Below are 24,309 nucleotides of genomic sequence, written 5' to 3' on the forward strand. Positions count from 1 at the left end.
AATGGGCCAAATGATTTCAACACATCAATTAATAAAAACTGTCTACACTGTGACAGTGCATGTGCAAGATTTCAGCAATGAAGGTGGGAGTGGTTTATGCAAATGATCAAAAACACGTGACGGTTGTACACGACTGATGCCTTTTTTTCTCGTGAGAGTTAATATTCTTTCGTTACTTATTCGGAGACACAATGACACGTGACCCATTATCATAACAGTCAGGTCGTCTGTTAAAGGTTTAGAATGAAACAATGGGGTGATTCTCAGGCGGAAAATATTCATGTGGTTGACCATTTGCATGCATGCACCTCTCCCTGGCTTCCAGAAATCTCTGTAGAGCTTATCTCATTCATGCTTAAGTCTTCAGGCGGTAGTTTTGGTTGAGAATTGAGCTGAAGCAACAGACTGGACACTCTGCCTAAACACCTGCAAGTTGTAACTGTACGCCCCTCAATGATTCAGTCAATATCCATGACCAGTGAAGTGGAGGCATTGAATTCAACTCTCTCCAGTTTGGCTGCTGCATTAAGTCAAATGGCATTATGCTTCGAGTAGTAGTAGCCAACAGCTTCTTCTTTTGTAAGACACTTAAATAACTGGACAGCGTTTGTATCCCACCATTTGTATGGTGAGGATAGCTGAAAAGTGAAATTGATCCCACCTCTTGATTTTTGTCGACAGGGTCATAATTTTTTCTCTTCAACAATATTTATGGTATTCACACATTGTATCCGTACATGTGCGGTTTCTGATTTCTGTTTACCACAGTGGGCTGGATGTCCAAAGCACTTACACACCGTATTACACAGGTACAGGCTCAGGAGCACAAGGGGAGGTAAGTCTTGAGGCATAATACCATGGGATCAAAGAGGTACTATTTCAAAGTAGAATCTAGTTGTGTATTTGGTAATGACTTTAGTATGTACATTTATGGTTTACTGATCGATATACAAAAAATGTGTATGTCTTACATTTGGCCTTTAAAGTTGTTCTAAATGATAACAATAATAAATTAAAGCATTTATTTGGTTTCATTGGCTTCATGTTTTATGTTAAATGTGGTTTTGAGTGAAATTGTTGTACAAACATGTTGGCCGCTCGATCAGTGATCATTGGCTAGATGGATTTGAATTTGGTTTGTGTAAAGGAACTAGCTTATCAAAATTAGAATAATAATAACCAGACTAGCCATTTAAAGGTATAATTTCCAAAATACCTTTACTTGAGATTGTCAGATACTATTAAATGCAAAGATTAGTGGGTTAGTACAGTCACTGTGGTTTCCTCTGCTTATAAACTTTACTGCCATCACTGAAGAGAAAAATTCTTTGAGTTGGCTGTTAATCACCATTAAATAAATCAAATAATAAATCAGTATTGACCTATGAATACAAAGCTTCATGTGAATTGATTAAATGATTAGTCGATCACATGCATTCAGTTGTGAAATTGAATGATTTGTATTTGGTGGAGAAAAAAACCAATATGACACGATAGTGCTTCAGACATGTCAGACTAACAGCAGGAAGCACTGTATGTGAGATTAAAACCTGTTCATTCCACATAAATTCTGTGGAAAAAAAAATTAAAAAAAAAAGAGGAGAAGAAAAGGTAGGTAGAGGCATTTTCATATTTTTTATGTCTGTATATGTGATAACTTCTTCATTCATAACAATATATATACTTTCATCCAGGATTCAGAATCCTCTTTTCAAGGAAACAACACTAAATCAGTGAAAGATGGAGGTACAGTATATATTTCTTGATTCTCTATGCTTAAAATCAGCTAAGCTACCTTGATTCTACTACACATTTTTTTTGGTTTAAATATCAGGTTCAAAGATGTATGTTTATATGGCTACATATATTATGGAAGGAAAATGTAGAAATTATGCTTTCATTAAATTGGGGTCATAAAATCTTCTGTACGTTTATAGACAGTCATGCCACCCAGATAATAGGAACGCACCCCATATACTGATTTATATCAGTCTGTATTCCGTCACAGCTACCACAGCCACACCACGGCTGGAAGGTGAGAGGCGGTCTTGTTATCAACAGGTGTCTCAACAAGTCATTTTGTGGCCATGAGTGCTGTAAGACTGGAATCCCAGTGTCTAACCGAGGATCCATGAAGAGGGCTCCATCCACACCCCTCCCAAGTGGGGAGCCTCGTTTTAGGCCCTGTCAGCTGTTATAATGGACAATCTCAGGACCAAGGCTCAGAGTCTCTCAGACACACCTAGTCTCAAGAAAATGAAGGCAAGAATCGTACAAAAATTTGGATATTAAGCTCTGACAGCATTCAAGTTTATGACCCTGTATACTGTTATGTATGTGCATACTAATGTAAAATGTTTCAGAGAAATTCCTTTAATTTCTGATTGCTGAACAAATACTGGATATAAGTTCATATTAGACAGCAGAGGAAACATAATATGATTTGATTGATTGACCCCCCCCCCCCCCACCCACTTTCAAAAAAACAAGAATGGTGTCATAGAAAGACTGCTTCTGGGTAACTCTTGCAATAATACATAAAAAGTGTTCTTAGAGGAGGTTAAGGGAGAAATTTTTAGTAAAAACTTGCCATTTAATTAAAATTTTCTCTATTTACCAAGAATAGCTTATATATGGTATCAGACCCTTACCTGTGGAGGTTTAGCCAGATGGGTATCTCAGTGTCTTTGAAACGCCCTGTTTTTACAAAATTAACAATGGGAGAGATAGGGAAAATAGGAGAAAATTGGAAATGAGGACAGCCTGATTTCAAATTCTGACTAATCTATGCTTTCCTGTATAAATTTATACTGTTGAAATGATTGAAAAGTTTGAAAAAGTTATAAAAGGGACACCCGTCATAAATTTTATGAACTTCATTAGCCACTTCAGCCCGTGCACAGACAAAGCACATTCATCTGCATGGTTCTTCTGTTAATTAGGCAAACATGAACACCGGTACAGGTATGAATGGTTTATTGGAGAGATTTGCATACAGACCTCCTCAGCCATTGCGGTTCACCACTGGCCAGCGTACATCGCAGCCTCGCTCTCCTAATGAAGCTACTGCTAGCGTGGTACGGCAGAGACCTGAAGGCTGGGAAGAGCTTGATATGTTATCACTAATAACAGAGAAGACGACCCAGACAACATGGACGAGTCAGGTAGGTTGCACTACTCAAATCTTCTTCTTTACACACTTCGAATCCGCTAGATCTACTGTGGCTTTATTTTAATTATGTTAGCAGCAAAGTTTTAGGCCTTTTTTGTGTTTAATTTCTCCACCCACGAATTCTTCAGCAGACAATTAAAAAAAACAATATAATCCTTAATGTACAACACCTGTTGCTGTTAACCTTCTCTGCATATTGACATATTCTTGAGGTGCGGCGTAAGACACCAAAATAAATAAAATACACGTAAATAAATATTCCAGTGGTCAAAATGTTTTAAGAGCTCAAAACAAAAATGACGACCTCACAGTCAGCCCAGTCATCATAAGAATGGTCATGGAAATATTCATAATTTTACACACTTAAGAGATGGTTTGATGCATTTTGTCCACTTCCATACTGTTTTGATGTATACGAATGGCATGTAGTGTATTTCACGCCATTAAGTCATGTTTATTTTTTCATTTAAACGACCTAAATTTTGATAAGGTTATAAATTGGAAATGAGACGGCCAGATTTCAAATTCTGACTGAATCTATGCTTTCCTGTATAATTTATACTGTTAAAATGATTGAAAAGTTTGAAAAAGTTATAAAAGGACACCCATTATAAATTTTATGAACTTCATTAGCCACTTTAGCCCGTGCACAGACAAAGCACATTCGTCTAGCTCAAAATGTCAATATCTTAACCCTTGTATTCTACCATGTACTGACTGTTAATATATGCTTGTTTTCAGGTCAAGGAGATTCTCTTCCAGATTTGATTCCAGGTAAATTTAAGGCACAGTATCGCAGCAGGTCCAACGCTGATCAGATCACAGAATGGGATAGGTAATGCTACTAAAGATGTTTTTTTGAATTTTCAGTAGTACAAAAGGAGGAGATGTTGTGTTTCCTATTCCTCTTGTTTAATGCTCAGGTCAAATTGCACCGAGTAGCAGAAGAATTATATATTCAATCTGAATTTAAGTCAAGCTTTAAAGAAGATACAAGCTGTTAAATCTTGACAACATAATTTTTAGGCCATGCTTATACCTTTCTTATCATAATCAATGTTTGAAGCACCAATTGCTGTCAGACTTCACCCTTGTAATATATGGTTAAACTGGTTCATTGCATAAAGTGAGGATGGATATAGTGTACTTCACTGTTATATGCCTTTTACAATTGATGCGCTGAAGATTGATTGGAACACTGTACTTTTCCAGTTATATGATCCTGGTCAGTTTTATCAGGAAGAGGAAACTAGAGTGCCAGGTGTAAACCACTAGCAAAGTTTACAGAGATGTGTGAACTCATCATTCAACACTGTATATTGCGTATTGCTGTCTAATCTGGTTTTAAGGAAATTGTTCCACCTTGTAGAGCCGTATTGAAATGAAGCTTTTCTTCGAAATTTCTGTTTTTGGATAAGGTTCCGTGAAATTGCCCCTGCTGAGTTAGTTTGTGTTTTGATATTTTTAGTTTGCCTATTTGTACGAGTTTGGCATATTTAGTATGCCAAACATGTGAAATATGCCTAGACCGCATACACACAGGAAGATAAAATCCAAAGTCCGATCTCATTTTTTATTTTTATGGTCCATTTTTAGTATCAGATCCAGTATTTTAGCGTTCAAATTACATCGTGGATTTAGTAAGTAACCCGCAACTTGCGAATTAAAATAGCTTAAATGTAGCTAGCGAAGGATTTCCGAATGGTGACCTATTTATTCTGTCTTTTTACGGGGAAGGCCTAATGACCGGAATGAAAATCTGGAATAGAGGAAAACACGGATTAGCAGTACCAGGGTATTTGTAAACCGCTATTAGGGGAATACTACAGCTGGTATCGCACCAGCGGATGTAGAAAGACCAGTTTCTAAGTTTTCTAAACATACTGTATTTATATTATTAACCATCGATGTTAGTACTTTAATCCTGCCCAGAACGGATACCTGGGCACTGCTATTCTAGGTTTTCCTGTATTCAGAGTTTTCATTTTAAGGTAAGTATAATGTGTGTAATGCCCATTGTATGCCCTTACCAGCCAAGGTCCTCAGCCCAACTGATGACACCTCTAACAACAGACACCCAGTTGGCAATACTCAATCTTACCTCAATCTGTTTTAGTGACAAAAGCAAAAAGGTTATTTCTTGCATTTGTGTTTTTATTTGAAGTGATTTTTAAGAAGGGTTGAAAATATATCTGCCACATTGTTCTGCGGTTTTGTACACGTAAAATTTGATTTGTACACGTGTTTGTCCACATTACATTTACTAGGGGTAGGCACGTCTCTCTCAAGTGGTGTTCAGTGGAAAAAACATGGTGTAGAAGATATTTGTGCAGAGCAAACCTCATTACAGTCATGTGAATTCACCATCTGTTGTGCATTTTTTCCATGTCAGTGATGAAGCAGAGGAGTATGGGGAGTTCGGCCTACAGACACCCCCACAGCCAGTGGTCAGCCATCCAGTATAACACGCCAGAAGACTTCCAGGACAGTGAAGACGAGGATGCCGTGCTGCTGAGGAAAGGGGAGATAATGTTGCCCACAATGACCAGACACCAGCGCTACACAGGCTCGCAAGACGGTCCCCAGCCATACGCAACTCGGACCAGTTACGGCGAGGCTCTAGCAGGTGGTCAGCATTACACAAGTTTCACGGGCTGGTCGAATGTTGCTGGGTTGCATCGTGACAGTAGCTGCCAGAAGCAAAACCTCAGCAGATCTGAAAAAACTGGCAGAGCCAATCAGGACAGGGTTTTCAGAGGTCATCATTTGGCTACTCAAGGTCGTCAGCCAGAAGGTCAAGGTTTCTTAGCCAAGGGTCAAGGCCATCTTGGGGGATATGACTACCTAGAAAGAGGTGAAGGCTATGGGTTAAAAACTGAGAAGGTAACTGGCCTAGGAACCATGTGGAGCAAAGGAAAGGTTGACAAACAGGAATTTTGTGACCTTACCTTAGATGAAGATCAGCCAAGTGGCCAAGATCAGTCAGGCTATCGTTTTGAACCTCATGAATCTTTGGCTCGACAGACAACATCTTCAGACAGAGGCTGTCCTAAGAGTTCAAGCTACGCCACAAGACTAGGTCAACAAAAAATAGAGAACACCCGAAGGCAACCCCATAAACAGGGACAGGTCTTTGCCTGGCAAGTAACGTCGAAGGGGAATGAAGCAACTAAATCAGCTTTTGGTAAAGATGTAGATGTTACTTTGTCTGGACAGAGTGGTGATAGGGAGAGTCAAGATAGCAAGTCAGACAGGTTGGTGCTCCTGAGAATAAAGCAAACATCACTTCTGCGCTCAATGTGTGTTGTCCTTTTAGATTGATTGGTCAAGATTGATTAATTGATTGATTCATTCATTGGGCTTTAATGTTATCCTGAAGAATGTTTTACATTTATGATGGCGGTCAGGTTTATGGGTGGAGGAAACTGGAACAAACCACCATCTGTCGTCAGGCACTTGCCAAACCTGTGTATTGTCTTAAGGCCGCAGTTGAAAGAGCAGTAGGTGGATTTGAGCATGTGACCTCAGGTCGAGGGCCTGATAGTGGCAGCAAGCGAGCACTATCTGAGCCATTGATTTGTTATTCATGCCATGCTTGTTACACTAAGAATGAAGGTAACTCAGATTAGAGTTTATCATTTTTAGCTGCTGTATTTTGCTGACCTCATTCAGAGAAATTGTTCACAGCATACTAAAAAGAGCTTGTCATTGAAAATAAATGTAAATTTTGTTTAGGGACAAAAGTTGGCTTCCATCAGACATCTACAGTACAGGACACCTTATATGCCTTTACATTAACATATGCATTGCTTGTCTGAAGTCTTTAGCCACCAATATTTTGTAGGCATATGTTTGCGGAAGAGGTTGCAATTGACCATTGACATCGGAAGTCCATTTTCAATTGATTTGTTATACATTAGGTCGATTTCTACTGTGACTAAGCTGAAATAACAATGCTGAATTAGGCCTCAGGATGTTCTAATGGTTTTGAGTACAAAGTTACTTTGTAAATCTAATTTTTAGGACACCTGTTATGCTCTTTTTAGTCAATATACATATAACTTTAACAGGTGTACAAAGTTTCTCTTCTCTCACAATGTTAGGGCATTTAATGAAAAATATACACATTTTTTCCAAAACAAAAGGGGAAAAAAACATAAAGTTTCTTGGCTTTCGGCTTTACTTGAATCTGTCCTGAAAATCAGAAGAATTACAGTGTGCCATATGTTTAAGTTTCACCACTTCTTTCATTACTGTGGTAATGGGGCTAGTGTTTTGACTATTTATTTTACAGTCCTTGTATCCCAAGGGCAAGGGATTTTGTGTTTGCCAGACAGATGTATGAGGATAATACACAAAAGAAGACAGTGAGGTATGTATTTGCTGGTCCTTGTGTTTGAATCCTGACATGACCTGGTCTTAAGCAGATCTTTTCAAATAATGAGCCCTGTCACCTGTTTGCCCCTCCAGTTACCAGATGGTTTTAGGGCTCTCGATGATATTTTCTGTGTAAAAGACTACCACCATCTAGTATGTACATGTACATGTAGTTGGTGGGCCAAAAGACAAAGTGACAGGGCTCAGTATTTGAGATGCTCAACCTGTTCTGCACCAGGAGGTTTGTCAGTAAAGAACCTCAGAAAATATTTGGCTTTCCCAGTGGGTTGTGCCCTGGTTTCTCCACTCATAAAGCTGTTATAAACAGCCTTTATATTTAAAGATTAAATATTCTTGAATAAGCGGTGAAACATCAATGAAGTACATTCAAACGTATGTCTGATTTTTTTCTGTTCAACCTGCAGGATCTCTCAAATGAGAAACAATCATGAGAATCAATTTAAATGTCTGAGGATGCAATAAAATTATCTGTCTTGGTGCTGTACGTTTAATACTTGGATCACAACATGAAGGGATCTCTTTCTTGACCCCATGTCAGTACAGTGTGACTGAGACTATTATGATATCTGGTGTCTACGGTATGGTGTTACATTGAGGCAGCACTATAAATATATAAGTGGGGAGACACACAATGTCAACACTGAAGTGTAAAATTTGGCATTTAATGCGGTTGTAGCATATTTTATAATCTTGAGATATGGTTCTTATTGTGAAAAATGGATTGCACAACCTCTGCAGTGTTACAGCGTATCAGTTTCTCCTGTAATGTTGTTATGTCTTTAATATGATGTCCTCATGATGATCTGGGACATCATAAAATCAAATTCCTGCTGTGTGTTGCCGGGGGGGGGGGGGGGGGGGGTGAAGCGTCCTCATTGCTTTAAACACAGAAAAAAATACATGTAAACATATCAAAAAGGCTATGATGTTTCACCTCTGCATGTTACCTCTTAGGCCAGGGATTCCTATTAAATCCTCCCCAACCTTCAGCTCTGATGATGAGGCAATGGCCAGTTACCTGGACAACATGGAGGAGGGCTTCCATACATGGCTGATAACACCACAGCAGGCAACATGGTGTTTGAAGATTCACAGATCAGGTCGGGTAATCCAGCCACCCACTCAGGTGCCACCATATCTTGTGGTGATGACGGAATGAAGGTTGCTCCTGTCAAAGCAATGGGTCTAGAGCAGGAAGTAAATGCAGCTTTACACCAGAAACCCCCAACATCTTCTTGTCTCAGAACTCAACCTGAGAACAACTGCCCTCCTCTCCAAAACCAGGAGGTCCTCCATCTGAAGCCAACAAAGGATTTGTCCACATTGTCAAGTGAACCGTTGTGTATAGACCAGGTACGTGCAATCAGAATTCAGGTCAATGTCAGTGTACTTTTATTTTTGTTGAAATCTTCATAGGTATTGACTTCCAGTGAAATTTGTGCACATTTTAAATTTGATTTTGAATACAAAAGTACATTGATTGAACTGACCAGTTTTCAGGGCTTCACAAAAAGTATATTATTGGTCCACACAGAATAATGCCTTCAGAATATGCTTGAATAAACACCTTGCAAAGATGCTAAAAGGTTGAAGAATTACAGTAAAGCTTGAACTAATGGAAAGATAAAATAGAAGTTATTTTGACCAGCATCATCATGATCATGTTGATCTGTTAAATGAATATTTGTTATTACAAGCAATATAAACTAACAAAAACAAGAACACCAAATCCAAGGTTTACAATTTACGTGAACTCTTCAGAGTTTTTATCTCTTATGCTAACTATAAATTACTCTGCAAATGTTAATATGTTGTTCTTTATCTGTTTTGTTTTTTTTATTTCCAGGGTATAACACATGATAATCATATATGTCATCGTACTGTTTATTAGTAAACTGTATATCTTCTTGTAGCTGGGCCCTGGGGACATTGAGAGAAGTAGACCAAAACTACAGGACAAACAAGAGCTTTGGAATATGACAAATACTACCAAGCCAGACTTCATGAGCCAGAGCCCTGTTGTGTGCCACAATGGAGACTTTTTCTCTAAAAATTCCAGGTGAGAAAGGTTGGCGTTTTGAGTGTGTGTATTGTGATAAGTATCAATGGTATTTTAGAAAACACCAGTTTGTAGCTCAGTTTCATGAAAATTACAAGTTTGAAAATCATCAGAATTTAAATTCTGTATAAAATTTTTATAGGAAAACAAATTGCAACAGTAGATTTGGTTTTCTTAACATCCAAGTTTTCACAGTATTTTACTCTTTTATTTTAAAAATAAACAAAATTCTTAAATATTCATTCTATGTATTCAATAAGAAAATCATTAAAATATATACACTTTGCTTTAACAGCCCAAAGGAGAAGACACCTAACAATTTCAGCAGCATATTTGATGGGATATTCTAACCTGATTGCTGAGGTCACATGTGGGAGTTAACCTCCATCAACCCTAGTGGTAGTGGTTAAGACATTGCAATCTCTATTTATGTGAAGGCATATCTTTGATTGCTCTGAATGGCCTGTTTAGTGTTTTGTTCATTATTGACATAAAGTTGGAAAGACTCACTTTTCACATTCTAAAATTTCTTGTATTTTTATCATATTTGCATAATATGATAGAATATGAACAATGACTAAGGTGCTACAATGTGTGTGAAAGATTGGTTGGATTGCAGGATGAGACACTTTTAGTTATGTTTTCATGTTTGTGTACAGCTGAATCTAAATAGCGTTTACATTTTATTTTATTACACTGACATGTTGAGTTAATTGCATGATATAGTGTCTGTTGTTTAGTGCTGTCCATGATCAACCTGTGATATACCTTTTTACACCCTTTTTATTATTAAATTGTTCACGATGTCTGTTATACATGATAGCAAACTGTTGTGCTTTACTAATAAAGTTGTTACATGTTAACATATATGGACATATTGAACTCTAGTTACACAGTTAACTGGATGGAGATTATATGTATGTACTCTTCAAAGATTGATGTTGAAAAGTTGCTTATCTTAGATAATTTCTTTTTCCCTACGGTCGCTGTCCATGTACTAAGGGTATGTGCAAGATATATAACCGGTTTAACAGTGTGTGCTCTGTGATATACAGACTGGTAATGTTACATCTATGGTTTGAAATTTGTCAGTACAACTTATACAAGTCTGCTGGTTGCACGTTTCTTAACACACTGGCATTATCTGTGATATACGTACAGTTACCATGGTTACAAACTGATACTGTCTTGTTTTAGTCTATGGTTTGGAATTTATCAGTACTACTTATGGAATGTTTCTTAATACACTCACATATCTGTGATATACCATATCCATGGTTACGGACTACTGATATTTCATCAGTGTTTTGGAATTTATCCATAATACTGCTTGTTTAATGTTTCTTTACATTAATATCAGTGCTACACACTGACAGACTTGTTCTCATCTCTGTTTTGTAATTCATCAGTACCTAAGTCTTCAGTATTATATCTGCTTGTTAAATGTTCATCAATAGAACCACTCATTTTATTGATGATGTACTGACTGCTGATTTATCATCTTTGACTTCAAAGTTAATGTAAGTGCCTACAGCTCTGGTTGTTTAATGCTTCTTAACTCCCTGATGTTCATGTATTATACAGGACTGGTGTATTGATAATACAGTACATAACCTGTCTTGGTTTCATCTACCAATTTGTTATTAGTAAGATGACACAATGGATTTTCAACTGCCATTAAAATCATTCCACCAATTTGAAATTGTTAGTCGTTGCTACTATGTACTCCACTTTGCTTTGTGAAATAAGTTTTGAGATTTCAGGAAACTAGTTATTTATATCCTGGCATTCGCCAAAGGAAAGAATTGTTACAACCTTTGAAAGATTTAATAGTGCTCTCCATATGACCGATTTGTTCTGATTTATAATATGACTCCTCGAGAGAGGAACAGATTGTAGTCTTACTGTCTACATGTTAGAGGCGCTTGCCTTTCAGTTGCTGGGACACACAAGATGCAGGTTCATACACTTCAAACCCAGCCTTGTACAGGGAATTTGTAAATTGCACTGCTCTCACTGCCTGGGTAATAATAAGACGACGACACCTGAGTGGTGACTCCCTGAAGATTACTTGTCTTCCACCAGTGAAGTGTGTCTGTGCATGCCACATGTCGGGGACTTACCAAAGGTTGGTTTATACCAGGCACTCTGGTTTCCTTCATCCATAAAATTGACACAAGTAAAAAATTCTTTGATGTGTGGTGTGTATTAAAGGAACAATCAAATAAATACACAAATAAGATGCTATTGATGAGGATGTCCTTGTAGCAGCAATGAACTGGTTTCTAATGCTGTCTCAATAATGGAACATTCACATGACAAAGTAATGCCATGAATATCAAAGAGTTATAAAGTGTAATGTAAGTAGTTCTCCAAAACTCACATAAATCAAGCTGCTTTTATTGAACAGAGTGAACTCTTCACAATAATACAGTCAGATGATTTATAGAAAGCCATTTTCATGTTAAGGATACTTTTTGTGGTAGGTCACTGGATGAATTAGAAAAATGTTTGCAGGAGGCATTAATAACTAACCAATGCCTGATTATCCAAGGCTGGCAAGCCATCTGACTGACTCTTTTACCGAAGCATTTATAAATGTTGATTTCCTATTAAAATCCACAGGGACACATCATACATGTATATGTATGCCATGATAATGCCTTGTGAGAGTATGTTTGTTGACTTAAAAGTCAAATGAGGACCAAGGGACACAACTCTTCACATACAATCTACATTGGGATAGCATTGATCCATGGGTACTTAAAGAATAAATTTTCTAAAACTGATGTTAAAATGCTTAATTTCTGTTTACGTTATGCCAAGTACTTTATATATTGCTGCCATATTAGCAAAACCCCTGTATTTTTTTTTAATTTACAGATGTTTCCTTCAACAAAATGTATGCATATTAGAAAGTGCTCTAGCAAACACTTTGAGGATGAATTTCTTGCAAAATTGATTGAGTATAGTTGTGTGATAGTCGTATAACTAGAATCTAAATAACATTGCTTTGTAACATAGGTTTATTTTACGTTATAATTGTTATGTTAGGTATAATTGTATGAACAAGTATATCTGTTTACACTGATTTCAGGATATGCCTTATGTTTTAATGGCTAAATTTAAGCTTGTGAGTTCGGAATAACTTTTATCCCTTTTTAATGAAAAAAAAAATCCACTTGATTAGTGTTTAGGAACAATTATAATATTAGAACATTGTATACATATATTGATAACTATGATTGTAACAACAATGTTCCCAAAGTAGCTTAGCTGCAATGTACTCTGTAACCCAGACCATGTGGGTCACGTAGTGATGAGTCAAGCACACTGATCCAGTGTATGTCAAACAAACTCAAAATGTTTTAGGAATACGGCTTTAGCGTTGGAGCAGGCCTACGAATTCAGTAAATTTATGTTTCTGCCTAGATGGTATATAGTCGCTAAACTGTCAGAACTGTACAATTTTGAAGCCAACCTCCATAAAAGCAAACAACACGTCACTATATAATACTATATGCAAGCAATTTTAGCGCACATTTATGTTCCTAGCACTTAACGTAACATTCAATGACTAAGACCCTTGGTAAACTGTTGTGGACACTTTACATGCAGATGGACAATATATCTCGCTCCTAAATCACATGAATCTATAGTGTTTATTTATTTGATTGGTACTTTATACCATACTCAAGAATATTTCCCTTAAAGGACCTTGGCCAGTATTATGGTGGGAGGAAACCGGGCAGAGCCCACAGAAAACCCACAACCATCCCTGCCGATCTTCCCACGTACAGCCGGAGAGGATGCCAGCATGAGCTGGACTTGAACTCACAGCGACTGCATTGTTTGTGTCCATTGTAAATTGTGGTAATCTTCCATTAGGTCAACACTGACAGAAGTATTCTGTTCTCTTTACATCTTAGCTGAACAGTGATGGATATTTCGCACACTCTACATCCACAAATGTCACGTACCACGGTTTTTACATCATGGCTGAACAATACACAATAAGTTGTACATTCAAGATAAATAGTGGACAAGGGGCATGTCACATACACTTAAGACCTGGTAACACAGCACAAAACTTTCCTACTTGTACTATACAACAATGCACACTTTTCCCTCTTGTATCATATATTTTTTGTCACTGTTCCACACTGCACATTTTCATTCCTCATTCCACTTGACAGACTTCTTACTATTTTCACATATAGCTCGGTGTAATACTCAACATGTTTTAACAGGTTCATATGATTTTTTGCCCCATACCACATTAAAGATGGATCCAAAACATCCAACGTCCCATCACCCCTTCTCGTGATGTTACTTTTCATTCTATTCCCAATAAAAGCAACGGTGATGTCATGGAGTCACAGAAAGATTGAACATTTGTAACTAAAGTGTTGGACATCCCGTTGACCAATTTGCAACAATACTGCTTATGATTGGTCAATCACATGTTCTTGATGGAGAATTCAGAAAAGTCTATTTGTCCTGATCCCAGAGTTATATTTGTTACTGGTTCCAGAGTCATTAATGTGCACACATTTTCTCCTGCTCCCAGAGTCATCACTCTGCACAATATTTGTCCTGCTTCCAGGGTCATCACTAGAACACTTCTGTCCTGCTCCCAGAGTCATCACTCTGCATACTTTTGTCCTGCTACCAGAGTCATCACTGCACACTTTATGTCCCGCTTCCAGAGTCATCAACTTTGCACACTTTATGTCCTGCTTCCAGAGTCATCACACTGCAAAATTTTTTTCCTTGTGTCAGGTGTTCAAAAGTGTATTAAGCCCAGTTTAAATCTTAATACCTGTCTCAACCTATTACAATACTAATATGACTTTAGCCCAGGCTAGTTAATGAGCTTAACTGCTAATGCACTTTTGAACTCGGCCCAGGTGTTCCATGCACAAGCACTTTGTGTCCCTATTCCACAGTGACAGTCATTATTTCACACCATTTGGGCAGGGACTACCTGTACTCTTCGCTGCCATGATCCACCACCTCTTCCCCAGACCTATCTTTTTCTGCGATCCTCCCAAACACATCCTTGGCTGAAATCGGCTGGACTGTCTCACTCTCTTTGTTTACAGGTGGCCTCAACTTCTCTTGTTCCTTTAAAACCATATAATCCAGAGAAAGGACAATCAAGAGTTTTGTAAGCACTTAAAACATCTATAAAACAAGCTGAAAAAGGAGAATGTCATAAGCCTACAACACGGCATGTACTCCAAAAAACAAGGGGGACAGAAAAGAGCATTTCATATTCATACTGATATCCAGTACCAAAGAGCTAGCCATAAAGCTTCCACCAAGTTGAAGGACAAAAAAAAAAAAAAAAAATCAAGAACTTGTTTTTTGAACTAGCTTATCTGAACAGCTGAACTGAAAATGTTTTAACAGTTACTGAATAGTTTTCTTCCTGCAATTCTTAAATTCTTAAATGCAAATTCACTTCACTGGATATTAGATTTACTGAAACTGCTTTATCAGTCATTTATGGCTTCGTCCTTCAATCCACTTTTTTTTTTTAAATGCAGATTCGAGGACAAATTTTGGGGCTTCAAAAATAACTATGGGATGCTTTCAACCTACATGCTAAGTAGCACAATGTTAATGTTTCAAGTATCCTAAATATGCAGTTTATGAATAATACAAAGACACTGATGAATTAAAATCCATCAAAATCTGGAGAAACTTAAAGGCAAACAACACACTAAAATGAAGTACATGCAGATATCAAATGAATACCATTGGGCACTTTCCAGGAAAATTGCTAGATTTATGTTTTAGAATTTTTTCAATTGAGTAAAATGGTATTACAACATCAGATTCTATGGTGGTCTGTTGGGATCCATACTACAGAACGTCAGTAACATCAAATCTATAGTTTTAGCTTGAAATAAGGTTGGGGAATGAATCCAGAGATCTATATGTATATGTATGTTGCATGATGAAATCTAGCTGTCTGGGTGTGTTAAGTGGCAAAAACCTAATGACACATCATTGTTCCCAATGTGGTCAGAAAAGGTCATCATAGAATCAATGTTTCATGTGCATTTTACTCGGGTGAAAAAATTCTAAAACCTAGAATTAGTAGCAAGGCTACCAAAGAGCTCGCCTGTATGAGACACATGAATGCAAAACTTCAGCTCAATGCATGAAGAACTGAAATTGTGAATTTGATAATTTACAGTAATTAATATGCACACAGAGAGCATCAGCAATGGAACATCACCCCTGTGTCATTGTTTTTTATATACTTGTAAAACTTCAGGTCAATACATACAATACTTTTTAAGACACCAACCCTAACGTTTTGTTTAACTGTGATGCCCAACACACGTCAAGAATTTGGTACTTTCCGTTATTTAATATGTGCACAACCAATCAACGAAGGAACATCCTCTCGTGCTATTGTGCTCTACATGCGTGCACACTCTGAGCTCGATACAAGCAGTACTTTTTGAGACAACACCCATAACATTTTGTTTAACGTTGATTCTAATAGATAATGCACTAAGTCAGGAATTTAGTAATTCACAGTACTTAATATACACACACTGAATCAGTGATGGAATATCTCCCTTGTGCTATTCTACTCTACATCTGTGCACACCCTGAGCTCAATACATGCGGTACTTTTTAAGATACCACACTTAACACTTTCTTTAACACTGATTCTTATACACATTACACTACGTCAGGAATTCAGTAATTCACAGTACTTTATATGTAAACATGGAATCACTGATGGAATATCTCCCTATAGGTCTATATCATTTACGGACAACAACAGATGTACCATCTGTTGGTTTACAAGCCATGTAATAGTCAGTGCTGAAGGTTTATGGGAATGAGAAGACGGCATCTAATTGGACAATGCTTAAAATTAATTAAACCTTATAAAAATTTAAATATTTAAATAATTATAATTTTTTTCTCTAAATTTATTAGAACTGATGAATTTAAATTTTGCCCTTTGTCTTTCTCGCATACAAGGGATGTTTTCACTGTTTTCTTTTATAAGATAAACTAGAAGTAATGTTTACGCCTAGATGCTTTCTCTGTTGTCCGCGATAACTAGATCAGCACTGCTCTCATCTTTGAAGACACTAATAGAAAATTAAAGCATAAAATCAAGTGATAGTTGAATGCCTAGATCGACCTAAGTGGTGCTTAGATTTATTTCCACTTGTGTCAGAATTGAGCAGGAATCCAGTTGTACAACAATCCTATTGTAACTTTGTAAACATTTAATAGGGGTCAGTATTACTGGTACCAGCGCACAACCCCTATGGAGGCTATGAGGCCGTGCATCTGCAGGTTACTCGTAAACTACATAAATGATATAGTAGGAACTATATGAAGAGTTATAGCCGTGCAAGAAATATCCCTCCAATATGTCCAATTTCCGAGAAAGCTATTTATCACTTGGTCCTTCATTGCTGAAGTCCACGACTTTAATCTGCCATAGGCTACTGCTTAGACTATTATACAGGAAATACCTTCGACGTTAGAGAGTTAGAGTAAACATGATGTCACCTTGCTGTTGATAATGGAGACGCGCTTACGCTGTGACAAGACGAAGTTTCACAAAACTTCTACTGGGTTGAAAAAAAAAAAATTTAACGCCGGTTTAAAATACTTTGAATGGTAGTCTTTCAGTGGACATAAATATTAGTCAGGTGTTGTCTTTCACGTTAACATTGATTCTTACACACAATACACTAAGTCCTGAATTCAGTAATTTATGGTACTTACTATGCACACATCCAAACAACAATGGAATATCCCCCAAGTGCTATTGTGCTCTACAAGTGTGCAAACCTTGAGCTCAGTACCTACAGTCATTCTTAAGATATATCCCTGAACATTTTATTTAACATTACTTTCTCTATTAATCGACACCGACGCTCAAGGTAAGACATATAAAGCTATGCCTGTACTATATACAGACGAGCTAAAAACATATCAAACTATTTATCTGGACAGTGTTCAATGGTCTTTAGTCTGACATATTCTTAATGTATCTGTTTTCTTTGCCTGTTCAAAGGATCATATTCAAAAAACTGTGTCCAGTATCACACCTCACCTTTCGTATTTCTTCCACAGTTCTTAAACGAATGCCCTCCCCCTTCAATGCCTCACTAGTCAAATGGAACACCTCAGCCTTGTCTTTACCCGCAGCCAGCAATTGTAAGTACTTCTCAACGAATCTGAAATACATGTAGGGAAACACTTGGTGTTTCTTCTCTTGTTAATTTGATTTATTTATTTAGTTGAATGTTGTTGAATGCTGCTTCTTTTCACATGTAGAATGGCAGTCAGTCAGTTTTAAGGTTAAAGAAACTGAAGGTAAACCACCGACCTTTGGTAAGTTTCTAAGGAGCTTTCCCATGGGTGACATATGCATGGATTACATGTTGGAAGTCAAGTGATCTTCGACTTGTGTATCACTGTCCATACGACTTACCATTGTCGTTGACTGCTTACCATCATAAGACACCATGAATGCACAGGAGAGGAACCCATTATTTCCCTTTCCAAGACTAGGATCTTCTGCTAATTTCAAAGCTTGAAACTTTTCAAGTATTAGCCCTGGCTGGGTATTCCTACCACTGAGATATTGCGATGCAATCCCTACAGCCACGAAACATTCATGATAATCATTTACATAAAGCCCACTAACTTAGTATATTAGTTTAATAATGTTTTCGATGTTTTTCTTTCTAATAGGAAACAAGAGTTCCTAAACATCAAGACTGTTCACATAACAGAGCACTGTTAATTGTAATCAGACCCATGTACAAGTCACTGGCAAACTCTCCCACCTGCTGCTAATGTCACATTGGTGGAAAACAGTGGTCTTCAATGAACTTCATGCAAAACTACCTGAGGACACTGTTGACTGCTTACTGCCACCAAGACCCCAAGAACAATGAAAGCAGGGAAATCCCTTGGGGTTTAACATCATATTAAACAATTTTTCAGTCATATGACGACGAAGGAATCCTTAGAGTGCATGTAATGTGCCTCCTTGATGCAGGACGGATTTCCACTTCTCTTTTTATCTAGTGCTGCTTCACTGAGACGACTTATCGCAGGCAAGTAAGGCATCCCACCTGAGCCATTGTACTGATACGGGTCAATCAGTTGTTACACTATCCCCTTAATGTTGAACGCCAGTGCTGGAAGTTACGACTTCCTCTTTTACGGTCTTAGGTGTGACCAGATCCACAAATGACCCTAAATCTACCACCCCCGAAGTGGAGGCTTTAGTCTGATAATGAGATCAAACCAACATCTTGTGTGAGCTCTCCACAAAAAGGCTAACACTGTAACCACTCTGCTATTGTATTTTATTTATTTGTCTGATTGGTGTTTTCTCAAGAACACTGGTGGGAGGAAACTGGGCAGAGCCCGGGGGAAACCCACGACCATCCACAGCTTGCTGCCAGTCCTTCCCATTGAAGCTAGAGAGGAAGCCAGCATGAGCTGAACACAGCAACGGCACTGGTGGGAGGGTCCTGTGTCATTGCACCGCGCTGGCATGCTAACCCCCTCGGCCACAGAGGTCCCCATTGCGCCTATCCACTCCCACTCCCCCTCACTAAATTGTGGTCTTAATTCCACTGATAGAGGCGGAATCATGCTGCCTAAGTCACTGCATTCTGTCAAGTTCCCAACTTCCAAGATCACTTACTTTTGACAGGTAGTCTTGACTTTCTCATTTTGTAGATCAACTACATCAGGATTTCCATAAATCTTGTAAAATTGTCTGAAAAATACAACAATTTCACAACATATATGCATTAACAAATACCATGTGGATCAAATGAATAATATATATCAATAACAGTACTTAATATTTTATTGATATACACAGTGAGACATTTTGATAACTCTATGCTGGGCATATCTAAAGATTTTGCTAAAGGGCCTGTGGACTCACTATTGGGAAAATTTTAATGCAAAGACTCATATGATGAGAGAAATGTCTATTATTAAGCTGTGATTTTAAACTGCTGTCTGTTTTACTTTGGACTGAGTCATATACCTTATATAAAAGCTTGTGGATGGATACATATTAAAGTTAACCACAATTAAACACACAAACGTTGACTTCTCATGTTATACCTTACTCCCGCTGTTTAAACAAAATAAAGATGCATACCATAATCCTTCAACTTTCTCAACTGCCTCTGCAACCAATATTTTGAAACATTCTGAGAGAACTATGCAGTGTAAAGGAATATTTTGCAAAGTTTATGAAGCTTGCATCTTAAATGACACAAACGAATCAATACAGGTGTGATTTTCATAATAACTGCATACATAAATTCCACTGAAAAAAGTGCATTATTGGTTGAAAAGACTGAAGATTTACAGTATCTGAAAAGTGTATATTTTTGACAATAAGGACATGTGTGGCTGCAAATTGAGAAACAAACCATTGAGAAATATTCCTACAAGGCCTTATTGTCACAGTCCTGCAAGGTCTTATTGCTTCAGTCCTGCACAGTCTTATTGCCACAGTCCTGCAAGGTCTTATTGCCACAGTCCTGCAAGGTCATATTGCCTCAGTCCTGCAAGGTCTTATTGCCACAGTCCTGCAAGGTCTTATTGCTTCAGTCCTGCAAGGTCTTACTGCCACAGTCCTGCAAGGTCTTATTGCCACAGTCCTGCAAGGTCATATTGCTTCAGTCCTGCACAGTCTTATTGCTTCAGTCCTGCAAGGTCTTACTGCCACAGTCCTGCAAGGTCTTATTGCCACAGTCCTGCAAGGTCTTACTGCCACAGTCTTGCAAGGTCTTATTGTCAGCAATATATGTGAAACATTCTTCAGGATGGCTTTAAACACAATTAAGATAAATTAAATTCAATAAAGTAAATAAATAAATAAGTAAATAGTAAATGCATTAGATAAATTATATTAAATAAAATAAATAAATAAATAGTAAGTCTGTTAGCCAATAGAGGAGTTTGGTGTTTGAACTCTTTTATCGTTGAAGGTAAAAAAAGTCCAACTATATCGTCTGTCCTGTAACCTGTCAAAAATGTTAGCAACTATTTTAGACCACATTCACTATAACATGGCGTCTGAAAAAAGTGTCATAAAAAGTAATTTCAAGTGAAGGAATGATAGAGAACATTGAGAATCTGAATGTTTGTCAACCTGAGAAGTTCCTGAAGGAAAGAGGTGTCATTTGTGCTAATGGAAAGGGGTGAGACAGGTGATCAGTAAATTAATGTCAACACGGTTGCCTAACATTTTGCACCGTTCACATGACACAGTAGGACTGTTTTTACCTTTGATGACAAAAGAGTTCCATCTTGAAACTCCCTTAATGGTCTGATGACACTGTCTTATTTGACTGCATTAACAGCAATAGTAAAGGTATTGCACTTGTTTTTTTTTTTTTTAATACAATATACAGTCAAGACTTTGTAATGTAAGTGATAAGGTGTAAATTGTAATTGCAGTTTATTTAGTTGTTTGTTGTTTAATGTCGTACTCAAATTTGTTTTTAATCAAGCCCTGATGGTTTATTGGTAAAGGAAATTGGAGTGCCTAGGTTAAACCACTGCCCCTACTTTTGGTATGTTATTGGTGAAGTTTCTCATGTGTGATTTATCCGACTTGAACACCACACTGGCAAACAGCTCACACACACTGCCGACCACATTGTTTTACCAAAGTTTGAGATTGCACTGACGTTAGGTTTGGCAAAATTTTATTCAACCATGAATGGCCCCAAATTCAAGCCAGAGCACTGCCATGGCAGTGTGTCACGGCATTTGAGGCAAAATTATCTATCAAATACGTCTCCACAGCCTTACGTTTGCAAACACTTCTGTTTCTTATCTTTTTGTCTGTTAATTCATTGTAAGCTTAAGGTCCATTTGTCATTACCTAGGCCGCAAGGGTTCTTGGGAATTCCTTGTTGATGCTCCAAGCAAATCCCTGTATGAACACCCTTGATATACCCTTTAACAAGGGTGGGTAACTGCATCAGGTTTTTAAATGGAGCACGCTTGGACGTTGGTTTGGGGCCATTCTTTGTCGAACAAAATTTTGCCAAACCTAACATCAGAGCAATCTCGGAAAATGTCTCCAAGGCTTCACAAAACACAGAGAGCAGGTAGTGAAATCTATAAATTCCCAGTCCACGGCCTGGACCGAACCATCATGAGTACTAGAATCTGTGATTTACATAACAGTAAACCAGAAAAATGCCATCCTACACACAAAAATACCTTTCTCAACATTGCGACAGCCCTCTTGATTTGGGATGCCATGGTATCTAAAATAATGACCTAAATTCACTTGCGATTAGTTACAACTTATGCACACTTTTCTGAGTTTTATTTATAATAAAGTACTATTATTAATTGTGCTCAAATTTAATACCTTGTTGCCTCATGAAGTTTTATTGGGTGATTACTTATGACATATGACTTTATTATGTTCCACATCCTGTATCATTGCTGATATATTTAATGTCAACACAACAGAACACTACAGTTTCATTCAATTGACGGCGTCAAGAAAAAAAAAAATGCTGACCTAAAAACTCCATTTAATCTTTCGGCAATTACGACAGTTTTTGCAGAATGCCGTCGCTGATTACCATGACTGTTGCTAGAATATCACTGTTTTATAATGATGACCCAAGAGGCAAACCATCTACCAAACTCCTGATCTCACAATATTCATGCTTTTCAATAAAATACTCACGCCCTGATTATATCCTCAGCGTACAGAATATTACGCACATGGTCAGTGGGTTCAGGACGGCTGTACTCAGGGCTTTGCCTAGGTGGAAACGCTTCGTAAATATCATACCATAATGGCTTGTCGATTTCCTTCACAGCACCAGATGTTAAAAGACCTCTCATCCTAAAATTATTAAAAAAAACCATATAAAATTATGTAAATATGGTTGAATTTACAAAGTAATACCACTGTGTGCAGTTCTAAGAAACTGGAGAAAATGAAAATGAAAAAATGAGAAAATGAAGAGCAACATGCATCATACTTGGTATATTTTAATTAGGCTTAATCGTAGACTGCTCAAACACGAGAGTAGTTGGTGACTTATTTATTGTCACCAAAGCCGCACAAACCTGGAGAAAAGTCATCAGAAAAATGATATATTCCCCTCCTCCCCACCCCCTAGGCTCACTCCATCACAAGTGATGAGTGACCCTTGGATTAACTAGATTAAAAACTGATCCATACAATGAAAAAAGCACGTGCACATCTTAACAGATAGTCGCAGTAACATTTATGAATTTTGGGACAACAGGTCAGCAGGTGAACAGGAGGTTAGTAGCGTGTGGGAAATTTTCCTCTTAGGACGACAAGGCTGAACATGCATTCATTCAAGTTCCACCTTCTTTTGTTGTTGTTGTGAAGATAATGTTTATCCTCTTTTTTTGGTTGCTGACCCACTTCTCAGATGTCCATTGTGAAAGTCACTTTTTTCAATGAACTGAAGTCATGTTTCCATGACAGTAGCGACACCTGTACGAATTCCCATTTGTGAAACTAGTCAGTGTAATTATATGTATCATATAACTATATTGTTATTGGCTTATAGTTCAAGGCCTACTTTTAACAAATTCTGACACTGTTGAAAATCAGCCTAAATGTTTAATTTAAGAGTCTCTTGATGTCCAATATCAACAAATTTGCTTTCACCCATATCTCGGTTTACACTAAACATAGTCCAAAAATAAAAGGCCCAAAATAATCGTTCCCATGGTGAATATTAGATACAACATATATAACATATATTTTTCATATACTGCACATGTATAAACTATCATGGGTAAAACACCACTCATGTGTTAAACAAGGGGACGTTACCCCCACCTGTGATTTTTGCAAAATCATATCACATTTCATTAAACAGCTAAAGAAATGTACCCAACAAAAACCGTAAACTTTGGATGATTAATCTGACATTGTTGTTGTCAGAGATTTCCAAAAATATGGATAGCATGCTCTAAAGGGATACACAAGGCTTGTTTTGAGTTTTAGTTCGCATCACTGAGTTTAAACTCTAGAAAGTTCTGCACGCTCTTCTCCATGTCATTGTCCTTCAAGATAATGCTATATAACTAGAAAAAAAGGTGTAATTAGTGTACAGTCTGATCATATATGATATGATCTGTACACTCTGTGTTGTGAGGACATGGGTTTTCACGGGTGTGTTGTTGTGCTGCGTATAGGCCTAATACAGACAAAGATACACATATGCACATTTTCTGACAAATGCAACATCAAGATACCCTAAAATTGAATTGAATCACCACCACCACTAGCCACCCACCCGCCGGATTCCTCCCTCTCAATCTAAAAAGTACGCGCGGTTCATGGTTTATCTATGGAATGCCTCAGTATTCAATTTTAACAGCTACGGGAACCAGTCCGGCCTGCAAGTCGAACTCGAAGATCTCAGTGATACATCGCCATTTCATGTTTCCCATTTAATGACCATACTCCTGCAAACAAACCTCGTGAATATGGAACCTATTTTCTCCAGTCGGCTTCCTGCCATTATCTTTTTCAAGGCAAATGCGTTCAATTTGACAGTTCTCCTTGATTTCGGAATGCGTTGTTGTTGTTACAACCCACATGTGTTTTTCTACTTCCGGT

At 37.6% G+C, this 24,309-nt stretch overlaps 3 protein-coding genes and 1 long non-coding RNA gene across 4 annotated transcripts; 3 read left to right on the forward strand and 1 right to left on the reverse strand.

Moving 5' to 3' along the window:
* Nucleotides 1-773: 773 nt before the first annotated feature.
* On the forward strand, nt 774-3,160 carry LOC135476469 (uncharacterized). The gene is made up of 4 exons (XR_010445116.1): nt 774-835; nt 1,695-1,746; nt 2,009-2,262; nt 2,943-3,160. It is a non-coding gene; the product is annotated as an uncharacterized LOC135476469 (long non-coding RNA).
* A 1,130-nt stretch (nt 3,161-4,290) lies between these two features.
* LOC135476874 (uncharacterized) lies at nt 4,291-7,890 on the forward strand. The gene is made up of 3 exons (XM_064757018.1): nt 4,291-6,426; nt 7,467-7,544; nt 7,788-7,890. The coding sequence occupies exons 1-3, from the start codon at nt 5,558-5,560 to the stop codon at nt 7,888-7,890; spliced, it is 1,050 nt and encodes a 349-aa protein (XP_064613088.1). The 5' UTR covers nt 4,291-5,557.
* A 669-nt stretch (nt 7,891-8,559) lies between these two features.
* Nucleotides 8,560-10,164, forward strand: LOC135477235 (uncharacterized). Its single transcript, XM_064757406.1, has 3 exons — nt 8,560-8,923; nt 9,484-9,629; nt 9,925-10,164. Exons 1-3 carry the CDS (start codon nt 8,618-8,620, stop codon nt 9,977-9,979), a joined length of 507 nt encoding a protein of 168 aa, XP_064613476.1. The 5' UTR covers nt 8,560-8,617; the 3' UTR covers nt 9,980-10,164.
* A 4,169-nt stretch (nt 10,165-14,333) lies between these two features.
* On the reverse strand, nt 14,334-24,271 carry LOC135477230 (small ribosomal subunit protein mS23-like). Its single transcript, XM_064757400.1, has 5 exons — nt 24,168-24,271; nt 22,384-22,545; nt 19,348-19,422; nt 17,737-17,860; nt 14,334-14,756 (listed from the first exon to the last, which is right to left on the reverse strand). The coding sequence occupies exons 1-5, from the start codon at nt 24,209-24,211 to the stop codon at nt 14,613-14,615; spliced, it is 549 nt and encodes a 182-aa protein (XP_064613470.1). The 5' UTR covers nt 24,212-24,271; the 3' UTR covers nt 14,334-14,612.
* Between the last annotated feature and the right edge of the window lie 38 nt (nt 24,272-24,309).

The sequence above is a fragment of the Liolophura sinensis genome, chromosome 10 (genome assembly GCF_032854445.1).
Source record: "Liolophura sinensis isolate JHLJ2023 chromosome 10, CUHK_Ljap_v2, whole genome shotgun sequence".
Lineage (NCBI taxonomy): Eukaryota > Metazoa > Mollusca > Polyplacophora > Chitonida > Chitonidae > Liolophura > Liolophura sinensis.

Excerpts from the sequence above, each read along its gene's own strand:
- LOC135477230 (XM_064757400.1), bottom strand. The coding sequence starts at position 24,211 with ATGGCAGGAAGCCGACTGGAGAAAATAGGTTCCATATTCACGAG. Across the intron at positions 19,423-22,383 it reads GCTGAGGATATAATCAGGGC|ACAATTTTACAAGATTTATG; the intron begins GTGAGTATTTTA and ends TGTATTTTTCAG. Across the intron at positions 14,757-17,736 it reads CTGTGGAAGAAATACGAAAG|GAACAAGAGAAGTTGAGGCC; the intron begins GTGAGGTGTGAT and ends ATGGTTTTAAAG.
- LOC135476874 (XM_064757018.1), top strand. The coding sequence starts at position 5,558 with ATGTCAGTGATGAAGCAGAGGAGTATGGGGAGTTCGGCCTACAGACAC. Across the intron at positions 6,427-7,466 it reads CAAGATAGCAAGTCAGACAG|TCCTTGTATCCCAAGGGCAA; the intron begins GTTGGTGCTCCT and ends TTTATTTTACAG. Across the intron at positions 7,545-7,787 it reads ACACAAAAGAAGACAGTGAG|GAGGTTTGTCAGTAAAGAAC; the intron begins GTATGTATTTGC and ends GTTCTGCACCAG.
- LOC135477235 (XM_064757406.1), top strand. The coding sequence starts at position 8,618 with ATGGCTGATAACACCACAGCAGGCAACATGGTGTTTGAAGATTCACAG. Across the intron at positions 8,924-9,483 it reads AACCGTTGTGTATAGACCAG|CTGGGCCCTGGGGACATTGA; the intron begins GTACGTGCAATC and ends ATCTTCTTGTAG. Across the intron at positions 9,630-9,924 it reads TTTTTCTCTAAAAATTCCAG|CCCAAAGGAGAAGACACCTA; the intron begins GTGAGAAAGGTT and ends TTGCTTTAACAG.